Source organism: Gymnoscopelus braueri (genome assembly GCF_963280865.1).
Source record: "Gymnoscopelus braueri genome assembly, chromosome: 9".
Taxonomy (NCBI): domain Eukaryota; kingdom Metazoa; phylum Chordata; class Actinopteri; order Myctophiformes; family Myctophidae; genus Gymnoscopelus; species Gymnoscopelus braueri.
Window position 1 is genome coordinate 42,758,669 of NC_137610.1, and position 13,850 is coordinate 42,772,518.

A 13,850-nucleotide genomic window follows, 5' to 3' on the forward strand; every position below is an offset into this window, starting at 1 on the left:
GCTGCCAGCTTTACTCATGTGCACTATGGTTCGTTCTGTCCATATGGCCCCATCACGCAAGTCTCGTTTCCCGTAGTCTGCTCTCACAGTAGGTCAAGTTCAGATCCGCTCAGACTTGGTAAAACTAAATGTTAAACAGCTTAAATTTGGGGGAAATTGATAAATCAGCTTCGCCCATTGTAAAGGTGGATGAATCGAGGAGGTCTCTATGGAGACCGTGACATGAACCTAATTTGAGCATTTGAATTAAAGTCTGGAATTTTTTCATTTTCTATTGATGAAAAAGCAGTTTTCAAACTATCTTTTGGACATGAACAATGAAGCTTTATACGACTGTGATTCTCCACTATCTAATAGCAAATGTCCTGAGATTGTCACGGCTCTTGAGCAGACGATGGACTAACAGAGGGAAGAGAATAGGACACAAAAGAGAGGAGAGGAAGTGAGGAGAGGAGAGGTGGAGGTTTTTCAAAGAGATGATTTACATTACAAAAGCCGCTGTGCTGAACTGATCTGAGTGCCATAATGAGAAGAGGAAAAACAAAATGATAAAGTAGCTCTGATGATCACATATAGTCCAGGAATAGTTGCTGTTCAACACCAATTATGCTCATCACCTATCGTAAAAATAGTCATATTAAACGTGTTTGTTGTGTTGTTTAGATAGACGTACTTTGTGCTGGACCACAAATACTACGAACGTTAATCAGGTAGCATGTTGTTTAGACAGATACTAGATTATGATGTTTACCTGGTATCCATAGTTACCTTGAAGCGCTGCGTTGTTTTCTCTGCTCTCTATTTATGTCTATTTACCCTGTCGTTTGTTGAATAGGGTTTGATTGATTGATTAAGGCATATACATTGATCTTCATGTTATAAACATGAAGGGAACGTGAGCATAAGGGACTGAATGAAGCATCATGAATAGTTTCCTAGGAAACGGTTGCGTCGCCGTCAGGGACATTGAAATTACCAACAGCTGAAGCACAAACTTTGATATTTCAAAATAAACATCTTTGTAAGTTCTGCTAGTCCTTGGTTAACTTTGGGTCTGACTTTTAGTCACAGCTATTATGCTGTTGAAGGGGTTCTTGAGGTAAACTCACGACAATAACAAGATAACAAATTATTTTTGATTTATCTGGCCTCTATAATCGTCTATCATTTCTGCCTCTTTTTATAATTAACAAGCATCTCAACACAGTTCAGCTATTCCACCTTTATTTTACTGAACAATACAGATCATTTCAAGTATTAATGAGTTCCATACATTTTCACATACTGGTTTCCCTTAAGAAAATAGTGTCATCATTTAAGCCACTGTTTCTCAAAGTGGGGTCCGCTGACCCCCAGGGGTCCTTGAGGGGGTTCCAGGGGGTCCCCCAGCTAAATGATTGAAATGGGCCTTTACAGGTCAGTAACTCTGAGAGTGTACAAATGGGAAATAACTGACCTTTATGGGTCCATTCGGACCCATTATTTCACGTACCCCTAACTGTGGAAGTGTTTCCACAGTTTGGGGTACGTGAGATAAATAAAAGAAGATGGTGAGAATCACTGATTTAAGCAGCGTTATAACTGTATGGCATTTGGGGCAAACGCTCACCCCAAAACCCCAGATTTACGATTCTTACCCTATCGGTACATAACTCGGACGGTATTGAGTCGGCTTAATTGAACTTCACAACGTTCGGCACGGCGACTTGCTCGTCTGAGCTCGCTCGCAGTGCCTCTCAAGTTCGCTTGAGACGGCGCGCCTCCGTTGCAGTCAAAAACTATACTTTATCGGCAAAAAAGATTGTCTGCAGTCGTTGGAAAAATAGTGGCAGCAGGGGGATTCGATCCTAGGAGATTGGCAGTCGAATGATCAACGAGGCACGCCACCGAGGCAAGTGCTAGACTGGGGTTTCGGGCTGTATTAGAATGTGACAACGCCCCCACCCTCGCCTCTGGGGGCTTGGTAGAATCTAGTTACCGTTCAATATTACACATTTATGCAGCCTCCTGACTGGGTTGGTCCGTCCGTCCGAGACCAAACATGATAATTATCTCAAACACCACAGACTGGATTGCCATGCAATTGCATGTGCATCGTCATCCTCCCTAGGCGATGTCCAATGGCCTACAATACTATCTCCAAAATCAAACTGGACTGATTGCCATGAAACTTTCTATAAAAAAAGATGAGCCCTACTGATTTTGGTGGCCTTTTGGTCAAAATCTCCAATTGCATGATATCTCAAAATCAAAGGGGCAGATTGCCATGAAACACATTCATGATCACCGGAGGATAACAGAACCATTTGAGTGACCCCATTTATTTTTTACATTTGCACACAATATCTCATAATCTGTAAGCAGATTGCATGATGAAGCCTGATTTAGGTGACCCCATGACTTTTCCTCAAGCACCACCACTCAACCCAACTTTCTAGTTGGATGTAAGGATCATTATACAGCCTCTCTGCTAGTTGGGCTTTTACACATGCGTTTGTTAAGAAGAAACATAATATTCAGTGTAAATAGTACATATAGCTTTAGGGTGTCAGAGTGGTGCAGTTAAAGTTCCTCTGCGGTTCATTCCAATGAACATAAATTTCCACATCTTGACTGTGCAGGGAGGGGACGATCTCTGCTGCTGCACCGGCGAATAATAGCGTGTTCATCCACATGGGTTAAAGGGATATTTCACTTTCATGACAGAGGGAAGAGATGACTCAGAAAGTAGGGCCCAGCGGTGACAAGGGACCACATTACAAGGGGGGGTTTGGGAATTGGCAAAATGACTAAATTGGGAGAAAAAGGATAAAAGAAAACTGAATCACAGCGTGGCTCCAAAGGGGAGCGTATTTCTTGTGGCCGTCGGTCTTCTTTCTATAAAGTATCTATCTACTGTGTGATGTATGACTCAAAATGTTTGCAGGGTCTTAGCCCGATTCCAAGCCCTATTGACTTCCATCATAGAATTAAAGTTAATTCAGTCAGGAACACTCACGTCACGAATAGATTTAACCATTTATTGCAACACATGGAATACAGTTAAACTTGGCGTTAATGGCTCCGTTTTTTGAAGATGTTCCCTAAATTTTGCTAGGTATACAAGAGTGGGCCCATAGCAAGACATTTAATCAGATTAACTTGAATGCATTTTAACATTAAAGACATAGAACATTGAATTCAGTTTAGAGCCATGCAAACATTGAATTCCAGTTCAACATTCAGTTTAAACGTTTGAGAAATGCAAGACTGGAGGAGGGAGCCGTATTTAAACGGACCGCCTTGTTGAGGGAATTGGTGTGTAGCAGTGCCATCTATTAGAGAGTTACGCCAACTCCGTTCACTTCTTCGGGCCAGGTCTTCTACATACACATACATTGGCGAATAGTGACAAATCCCTACACCGGAAGTTCATGGAATGCATTGAAGTCGACGGCTCCTTGTCACTATTTCCAGCTACATGAACCACGCGACGCTGTTTCTGACCCCTCATTGGCGCAACTCTCTAATAGAAGGCTCTGGTGTGTAGGAAAGCGTGGCTGATTGAAAGCAATCAGCAGACTGAGGCGTATATATGACTCCCGTGCCCTGCATGAACTAACGCCATACGTCATATATTTCTAAAGCAGAAGTAGGTGTGAATGAATGACTCAGCAAATTCAGATGGGAAATAAAGTAGAGCTACGTATACTGAAGGTAACCTAGAACAAAATGGAAGAAACTGGACTCATTTCATCACTATACCATGAAGTGGCTTGCTGATGGATCTTCACCACTGCTGATGAGTATCTCTAGCCACAGTGAGGTGTGTGTGTTTCTTGTGTCTCTCTCTATTCAATACATCACGGCAAGAAACCTAAGAATCATTCCTCTGCTACATTACGGAGGAAGGAGTTTGTCTTTACAGTGAGAGTTTGTCTTTGGAAACTATTGGACACAAGTTATGATGCATTGCCCTCATATATCCTACAGCTCCACTACAGTAGCTTGCTTAAAGCCATTTCAGCATCGTCTAGTTTTCGTTCTTTTCAATCCACGGCCACTCTGACCACTATTTCTTGAACTCTGTTGACTTTGGTTTTGGACACACCTGGTATATATGTTCAAAACTGTTACTTTTCAGGAAATGGGGGAAAAGAATAACCTGTGTTCCAATGGATCCAATGCAGTTATTTTGTCACACGCTGTTGTTTTCATTGGTTCAATATTTATAATACCCACAGACACACTTAACCACTTTAAGTTAAATTGTTTTTGCAAAATAGCAGATCTACGAGCTCACAATGTGGCACGTTGCGACACGTTGTGAGCTTGTAGATCGGCTAATTTTCGCTGCTTTTGAGCAACGCTGTTTTACGCCAAAGTAAGGCATTCATTTTATGGGGGAGAAAAAAATATTATGGAGATACAAGGTTTCTGCCCTGACAGCAACATTCTAGACTAAATAATCGAAAGCCACATCTAGTATTTTCATTCAATCCTCAGCTGACTTCGGTTTGCCAGCATTTATGTTCTAAACTCATATTTGCCGTCTATGTTTATTTATTTTTTCCCTTTACGTGTCCAACAGCCACAGCCAGAAGCTCTGCGGTGACATTTAATCCATTGAGACCAGGGAACGCATCTCTGTCATTTTAGATGTCTTTGGGCTATTAAAAAATAGCAGATATACAAGCTGGTAGATCTGCTATTTTTGAAACATCGTGAAAATGTGTGCAAATCTTTGAATATATGTATTTTTTAAAGCGAACATTTGTAAAATATTTTGTTCCAGGGGCCCCCCCAGAAGTAAAGATTTGTTACAAATGTTTGCTTTAAAAATATATATATATATATTCAAAGACTATTCAAAGATTTTTCAAAAAAATAGCAGATCTGCAAGCTCATATCGCGGCACTCGGTGCCGCGATATGAGCTTGTATATCTGCTATTTTTCAATAGCCCACAGAAATCTAAACATGACACAGCCTTCTAGAGTTCCCGGTCTCAATGGATTAAGTCTATTAATTCCTATCTCCCAACAAATCAGCTTGTCTGAGTGCAGGCAGGATGTTTATCTGCATAACATTATTCTGAGCACACTCCATTTTTTTGTATTCATCATTTTATTTTTGCAGGTGTTATTAGGCTTCTGTTGGGAGGGGGGGGGGGGTGGAAGAAGGATGAAATAAGTTTTATGTTACTAAAGGAAATGTGGAGGACAAGGAAAGTTAAAGACAGTGAAAGAAAAAAAAAAGTAGAACTCACTTGCATAATGAATCCTGAGGTGATCCTGGGTTTGTTTGTGTTATGGGCATGGAGATGCAAAGACACGCCCCACAGATGTTTTACATTTCAATTTAAAAGTGTATCTAAATGTAATTTATCACTGTCTGCCACCTATTAAGTTATAACTAAAGCTACAGTACATTAACAGAGGTGAAACGTATCACCTTTAAACCTTGGTACAGTATTTATATATACACTGTAATATGCCGTAGTACAATCTTTGGCAAAACAGTGAACTTTGTAGACAGTGGCCAAACATCAGCTAGACTAGAGCACTGCATTTTGGCCGCGGACCCCCCATCTGAAAGTATTTTGTGCCAGGGACCCCCATACAAGATTTGTGTGGTTAAAATGTTTCTACTACACACTGTCTACACAGTAGCAAATACACTGAAGCAAATATTTGAGTCAAAAATGTTCCCTCTAAATAAATAAAAAATTCATAGATTTGCACACATTTTCAAGATAAAAAAAAAAAAGCAGATCTACAAGCTCTTAGCGCGGCACTCGGTGCCGCGCTAAGAGCTTGTATATCTGCTATTTTTGAATAGCCCAAAGAAATACAAAAATGACACCGTGTTCCCGGTATTAATGGATTAACCTAAAAAACCTAAAAGGAATAATGGCTTCATTCCAAGTTATTTTCTACCAAACCGGCGTCCAACATTTCCGTCTAACGCTTCCATTCGCTTCCATCCAAAATTGTCGCAAGACAGACTTAGAGATCCAATTAAAGTTGTAACAAAACATAGGATTTATTTCCTCTTAACGCAAAACATACTGATACCCTGTTGTTGGCTGGTTGGCTAGAGTTCACACTCCTTAAGCCTGGCTTATACTTCATGGTGTGACACGATGAAATGTGGAGCTTGTAAAGCTGCTATATTTCAGACACCGCCGTACATCGGAGTATAAAGCAGTGGCGGACGAAGTACTCATATTTTTTACTTGAGTAAAAGTATCAATACCACCATGAAGAAATACTCTGTTACAAGAAAAAATCCACTATTAAAAATGTACTTATTGGCGTGAAAATATACTTAGAGTACCAAAAGTTAAAGTACTCATTATGCAGAATGTCCCATTTTGCAAGTTTCCAAATGTATGAAATCCTTTGAAAATAGACGATCTACAAGCTCGCAACACGTTTTCAAATAGCCAATGTAGCCTATATAGGGCTGAAGTGGTTAATGTATGTTTTGTAATAATAATCAAACTAAGTAACTAGTAACTAAAGTGTTCTAATTGTAGTGGAGTAAAAAGTACAATATTTGCCTCTGAGATGTAGTGGAGTAGAAGTATTGAAAATCGGAAATACTCCAGTAAAGTTAAAAATACCTCGGAATTAAAATTAAGTACAGTACTTGAGTAAATGTACTTATGCTTCACATCACCAATTCATCTGCTATTCTGCAGACTTCTTGCTAAAATGTCAGTTTGAACGTGACAAACAGTGGAAATTGCCTGGCATTTTTTGAGTGAAACGATTTGGCATTTGGAAGCAGAAGGAATGAGGGGAGAGGAGACGAGAGGAGGGAACAAGGAATCAGGGGAGAGGAGATGAGAGGAGGGAACAAGGACCCAGGGGAGTTTTAAAATAATTTGGTTATGAGCATTAAAACATTTAAGAATTATGAAAATGTTTGCCTAAAAAGGGATGCAAGGGTTAATACTGTTAACAGTGACTAGAAAGAGTAAGAGAGAGGTGGAGAAAGAGGTGAGGGGGAGGAAAGAGGAGTATGGGGGGTAATAGAAAGGAGACAATTGGGGAGAGGAGTTGATAGGAGTAAATGACCGCTGATGAGAGAGAAGGTGATGTGGAGAGGAGAGGAGAGGAGAGGAGAGGAGCTGGTCGGAGGTTGGTAGAAAAGAATAGGAGGTGGGCGCCTGCGGTGGGGCAAATGTGAAGGAAATGAATAGAAGTGAAAGACAAGGAGAGGAGAGGTAATTGGGATCACACACACACACACACACACACACACACACACACACACACACACACACACACACACACACACACACACGGACGGACAAAACATAGCCATTGATTTTGTTTCCAAGGCAAAAGGCAAGGTCTCTATACATGCAGCACATGTAAACCTTCCCTACGCTCTAAATTATTGAAGACCCATCCCTCACACACACACACACACACACACACACACACACACACACACACACACACACACACACACACACACACACACACACACACACACACACACACACACTGACATAGCTGATTGGGTCAATACATTAAGGGTCTCGTGGGAAATAGACCATCTATTGTGAAACTAAACACACACATGTGCACATACAGACACACACGCTTGTGCACTTACACATTTTCCACACACACACACACACAAGCCGCGAGCACACCGTGCTGTTTTGCATGCAGGCCATGCAGCTGCATTCCACTTATCTGCAGACGAGAGAGAGAGAGAGAGAGAGAGAGAGAGAGGATGGAGAGAGTGGAGGGCGGGGTACTGGATGAATGGGTGGTGAAGAGAGGAGGCGGGGAAGAGAAAGGGAGGGAGGGATGGATGGATGGATGGAGAAAGTGGATGATAAAAAATAGATGTAGTGAAATGTGTGGTTATGCGCTAGAGTAAGCAGAGAGAGGGGGGGGGGGCGGTAGAGGAGGCTATAGTAGTCACAAGCTATAGTAACCTGTAAACTGACACCTGTATAGAGACACTTGCTTGCGTGGCATTAAAGAGAGAGAGTTCACCCAAAAATGACTTATTTTCTATCAATCACACACCCCATGAAGCCTTGAATTCATGGAGATTCTTTAGTTTTTGTCGCATTCCTAAGCCAATCATTTGATGACCGGCGGTCATCAAATGATTGGCTTAGGAATGCGACAAAAACTAAAAAATCTCCATGAATTCAAGACTCTATGCGGCGAGTAATCGATAGAAAAGGTCATTTTGGGGGTGAACTCTCCCTTCAAGCCATTTGAACCACATCAAACTAGCATATCCCTATTCAAGGCATGTCATAATGGGCGAAGAATCGGAGGAATACGCGAAATTGCCCGAGTACATCGGCTATTTTCACAAAAGAGATTTGGCGAAGAGGGACAAAAGGAGGCGGCCGAGGATAGACCAAGGATCTATCCATGGTCCTCCTCCTTTTGACAATGACAATGTCCATGACAATACTTGGACAATCCACTGATGTTTCACTGAACGTTGCAATGTCACATCTGTATGAACTGGTCATGCCCGACGTCGGCGCAAAAACGCCATATGCTCTGCCCGTATATGGACTGGACTAATCGGTTCAATATCAGTCCAAAACCTCCAAACTTCTGACCCTTGGAGGACCCTGTAATGGGCTCTTAATGCTTCATTTATGCTCCGTCGTATGACGGTGTCACATGCTGAAAAAAGCCGCTCAATAAGCTCATTACGCACCGCATATGCAACGCATATGCGGTGCAAAAAAAGCGGTGCAAAAAAATGCTATTTTGGGATAAATCAGGCTTAAAGGGGTAGTTCACCCCCAAAATAAATTTTTTTCTATTGATTACTGACCATCTGGAGCCTTGAATTCATAGATATTTTTTTGTTTTTGTCACATTCCTAAGCCAATAATTTGATTATAATAAATGTGTCCCCATTGATTCCGGTAGGAGACACAAATGCATTTGTGTCTCCTACCGGAATCAATGGGGCTAAATTTATTATAATCAAATAATAAAGGAAGGAATGCGACAAAAACAAATAAATATCCATGAATTCAAGGCTCCATGGGGTGAGTAATCAATAGAAAAAAAGTTATTTGGGGGGTGAACTACCCCTTTAAAGCGTCTTTGTCTCATCACAAATCTTTGAGATGAGAGAGAGAGAGAGAGAGAGAGAGAGAGAGAGAGTGAGAGTGTTATTGCTCAATATAATGCAATGATGTTTATATCCAAAAAGTTTAAAATGTTTGCTGTTAATCTTGTCGGTTGCCCTGATAGTAAAAACCTGTTTGACCTCAATCAGGTGCAAATGTGGAGCCTCACTTCAAGCGGAACTAAACATCAAGTTTTTATTTAAATCTTGACTGTTTGGGGCATTTTTCAGATTACGCTTTTTTCGTCCTCGTAATTAAATGTCATTACCAATTTGGATGAGAAATATGGCTTTGAGGCGTGCAAATTAATCTAGCGTGAAATGCCAGAAGAAATACATAATTGAAAGGTAACAAGCTAGCAAACTTGTCAACAGCACTCACGGATAATCTGGTTATTTTTTTGCCTCCAGACTTTGACCCGCTGACTTGTTAAGTAACAGTTTATACAGAGTTTATGACAGTTGATGTGGGATGTGACCTCTGTCAATATTATACGTGGAATGCAAAACTGTGTTGGCAGCACTTTGCCGTTAGCCGAAAGGAGAACCTTTCCCTGTGGCACCCATAAATCATGATGTGCTTATGCTGACTGATTTCGATATAGCTGTGTGCGTGCGTGTCAGGGAGTTGCAGATGGACCCCTGTACTTTTCGCTGCTGACAAGAAACAAATAATTACAATAAACTCTGCATGCGTGCGTGTGTGCAAACCGGTGTGTGTGTGTGTGTGTGTGTGTGTGTGTGTGTACGTTCAAGATCACACGTGCGTGTAGTGTAAGTGTGTGTAACTGCGTGTGTGTGAGTGTGCACGCGCGCGTCAGAAGAATCATCTTTATTGTCACATCACAGGTTTACAGGTGTAAAACAGTGGGAGAAATTCGTTTTTGAATGTGTGTGTGTCTCCAGGGCTTGCAGACGGGCACCAGAGAGCTGCAGGAGATGGGAGTGAAGTTCTGCCACAGTCTGCTGTCTGTGAGGAGGAACGTGCCCTCTCTCTACAGCTGCCGGAGGCTGGTCAACCACGTCGAACACGACCACAACTCACACAAGTAAGCTACAGTAGCCTAGCACGCTCTACACACCCACGCTTCTCTGACTTTTTACTTTATTTTATTTTATTTCAAGGGACAGTTCACACAGAGGAGATTGTGTGCACATCTTCTACTGTACCTGTATTTAGGCCAGGTGCTGGACATCAAGGCAAGAATCAAGGAGAAGGTCAAATGTATTTGCCTGATGAAGACCTATAAAGTCGAAACGTTGCACCATTAACTCTTTCACTGCCAGATTAAATACATAAATTAATCGCCCACTGCCAGCGATATTTGGTTTTCCTTACCGTTTCAACTAGTCACAGGATATTTATATCCAGTATGATCGATCCCCTGATGGTTGCTAAACACGGAGGGTTTCACTGTGCTTCCGCTAGAAAAAAGTCATCCCAACCCCAGGTCGCTTGTTACAGGACGTTGAATATAGCTCGTCTCGTCAAAAATGCAGGGAGATACAGCAATTTCCCCAAATACGCTAAGCAGGAAGTCAATGGTGGTGGAGATTTTTTGATCACGTGATCTCTCATGTGTTAGAGAACAGCGCCATCTGGTGGAAAACCACTGAAAACGAAAAAGTCGTAAAAATCATCCATGGCAGTGAAAGAGTTAATAAAATAAGTTTTGGGAGCTTTAAACGAGTGTGCGGATGATTTACCTTCTCCTTCATTTTATTTCAAGGACCCTCATAACTCTGAGATTGTACAAATCGAACCAAATGGACCCATACCTCTGAGATATTGTACGAATGGAACCATTCCATGTGTTACAATCTCAGAGTTACAGACCTGCAACGGTCCATTTGGAACACAGTGTTACGCTGTGTTATGCATGTCAGTTCTGAAGGTGAGATGTGTATGCATTAAAATCCTGAATGTCAAGAGAGTACTGTACAAAGGTAACCATGTACAAAGTTCATTTGGTTCCACCACACTCTCCGAGTTAAATTGACACTGAGGATTTTACAGTGTATACACAATTGCGATTCTCTGAGATTGTACAAATGGAACCAAATGGACCCGTATGGGTCTGTAACAGGTCTTTAACTCTCAGAGTTACAGACCTGCAACGGTCCATTTGAAACGCTGTGAAGTAACTCTGCTGAGGGTCCCTGGATGGACCCCACTTTGAGAGTTCGATTCAAAGGGGCTTTATTGGCTTTGGAAACAGATATTTTTCCGCAATTATGTTATGTTACACTTCCAAAATAAGTGTGAAGTCAAATCAAAACAAATGTATGTGCATTTAAAGTGTAGCTCTACTAGAATAATGGAATATGTAAACAGAGCTGTCTTCATTGCAACTTTGCAATCAAATATAGTGGGTAGAAAACTTTAACTTAAAAACAAAAGATATTACATATTGATTTGTTCTACAGTAGTATGTATGCACGTCAGTTCTGGAGGTGAGATGTGTATGCAATACAATTCTGAATGTCAAGAGAGTACTGTACAAAGGGGACCAAATGGACCTTTTTTCGTCCTTCAAGTTTTGACACCTGACAAAGCCGGATGCACCACTGTGGATTCGAACTCACAACCTCTGTGGTGCACGGGCAGGGACTTCACCACTGCGTCGCCCGAGCATACCAAATGGACCTTTTAATAGTTCATTTGAATCCACACTCTCAGAGTTAAATTGACACTGAGGATTTTATAGTGGATAGGCCTACACGGATGCGAGGAGCGAAGTTATACAGGGATTTCAAAGCCTTATAAGGCCCAAAGCACAAAACTCGCTTACTATTGAGTAAGCTGTATGGAGCTATAGGCAGGCAGGTATTGCTGATGCGTCGTACACTGATACCGCAGGCTTGTCTGTGAACATATCAATTCAATTTAATGGAGCTTTATTGGCATGAGAAAACATATTTTTTTACATTGCCAAAGCAAAAGTGGAACAAAACATTCAAAACAAAAACAATGTATGTACAAATAAATGTTGAAAATAGAAGTGTAAACAGAGCTTTCTTAAACTATAGAAATTGTACATTTTCTCTCAGAAATAGTTATACATCCACTTAGGAGAGGTTAGCTTGGTATAAACTTTTGAAAGTTGACAGCAGTATTTTGATGTTTTGCATTCACTTGGTGTTAAACCTTTGCGACAAGTAGCAGCGATTTATTCAAATGTAATTATATTAAAGTCAGTTGCTCTGTTTATAAACAGTATTTCTATGTACCGAGGTCGTTTGGTGTAAACAGTGCAGGGATACACACAATCATTTTTAGTCCTTAAGGTGGTTGTCTGTCTGTCTGTCTGTCTGTCTGTCTGTCTGTCTGTCTGTGTGTGTCTCTCTCTCTCTCTCTCTCTCTCTATATATATATATTCAAAGATTTGCACCCATTTTCACGATTTTCCCCAAAAGATAGCAGATCTACAAGCTCATATCGCGGCACTCGGTGCCGTGCTATGAGCTTGTAGATCTGCTATTTTTTAATATAGCCCAAAGAAATCTAAAGTGACACAGATGAGTTCCCGGATTGAATGGGTTCAACATCTCTGGGAAGCAGCTGCATGGTTTACAGAACACACATAGCTCTAATCTCTACAGTAGCCTATTCCAACCAGCAAAATCAGTCATTAGAAAAGGACTGTTTTTTTCCAGCTGTTGTCACTGGAAACTTTTTGCTTGTTTTGATTGCATTCGCGGGGCAGCTCCTCTACAACTTCTAGCGCATCTTATGAAGTTGACGCCGGGTCCACGGCAGTATAGGCATTATTGACTTAGTAAGTCATTATTGGGCTTGTTAATGTGGTCATCGTAATCCTCGTGACAAGCGTATTGGGTATTCGGGCTGCAGGCTGGAGGAGATTTGTATTTTCTTCCTCCAATATTGCATTTTTTTTCCTTTTTCATTTAGCTTTGCTTCGCCGTTTTTTAAGTGCACTAGTCACCGCAGACAGCATTTACATTTCCGCTTCACTGAGTCGGATGCTTGGTTGGTGGTTGTATTTTTTTTTTCCCGATGTTCGTGCGTTAAAGCGTATGTGGGTTGTGTGGGTCTTTTTGCACCAGTGGCAGAGCGAAAAAAAGTGATCATTTATTATTAGGCAAGAACATCGCGATAAAAAGAAAAAACGTTTTAATGAAAGAAAGAAAGACATCATGAAATCGTATTGTATGCATTTAGTTATTTATTTCAAAATTGCGTGTAAAAAAAAACAGGGTGGGCCAGCTTTCTATGGGAGGGTCACGGCCTACCCAGGCCCACCCGTTGCCTGGCTTGCTCGCCCCTGACTCACTCACTCACTCAGTAACTAACTGACTGTTGTTTTCTCTCTCTCTCTCTCTCTCTCTCTCTCTCTCTCTCTCTCTCTCTCTCTCTCTCTCTGTCCTCTGTCTGCCTGGCTATGTGTTTTTTTTTTTTTACCGCAGCCGAAAACCGTAATGATTACGGAGTGAGCGGGCGATCGATGGCGTTAACCAAAGCATTGAAAGAGAATGAAAAAACACACAGACTGCTTCACAACAACGGCGGTTCGACTTCAACATTCTCTCAAACTATTGGATTCAGCTTCAGTGTATTTTTTCCCCCTTCAGCCTAAGAATAGCTGCTGATTCTCTCTCTCTCTCTCTCTCTCTCTCTCTCTCTCTCTCTCTCTCTCTCTCTCTCTCTCACACACACACACACTCTTCCCTTGGTTGTGGTCCAGACTCGGTGTGGCATAGTGGCTCTTGTAC

At 41.4% G+C, this 13,850-nt stretch overlaps 1 protein-coding gene across 2 annotated transcripts in view; it reads left to right on the top strand.

Annotated features, from left to right (window-relative positions):
- Nucleotides 1-13,850, top strand: part of agbl1 (AGBL carboxypeptidase 1) — a 216,249-nt gene that overhangs the window by 174,326 nt on the left and 28,073 nt on the right. For both annotated transcript variants that reach the window (XM_080436936.1, XM_080436937.1), the window contains exon 26: nt 10,023-10,165. In XM_080436936.1, coding sequence (XP_080293062.1) covers nt 10,023-10,165 — 143 coding nt within the window. The remainder of the gene's footprint in view (nt 1-10,022; nt 10,166-13,850) is intronic.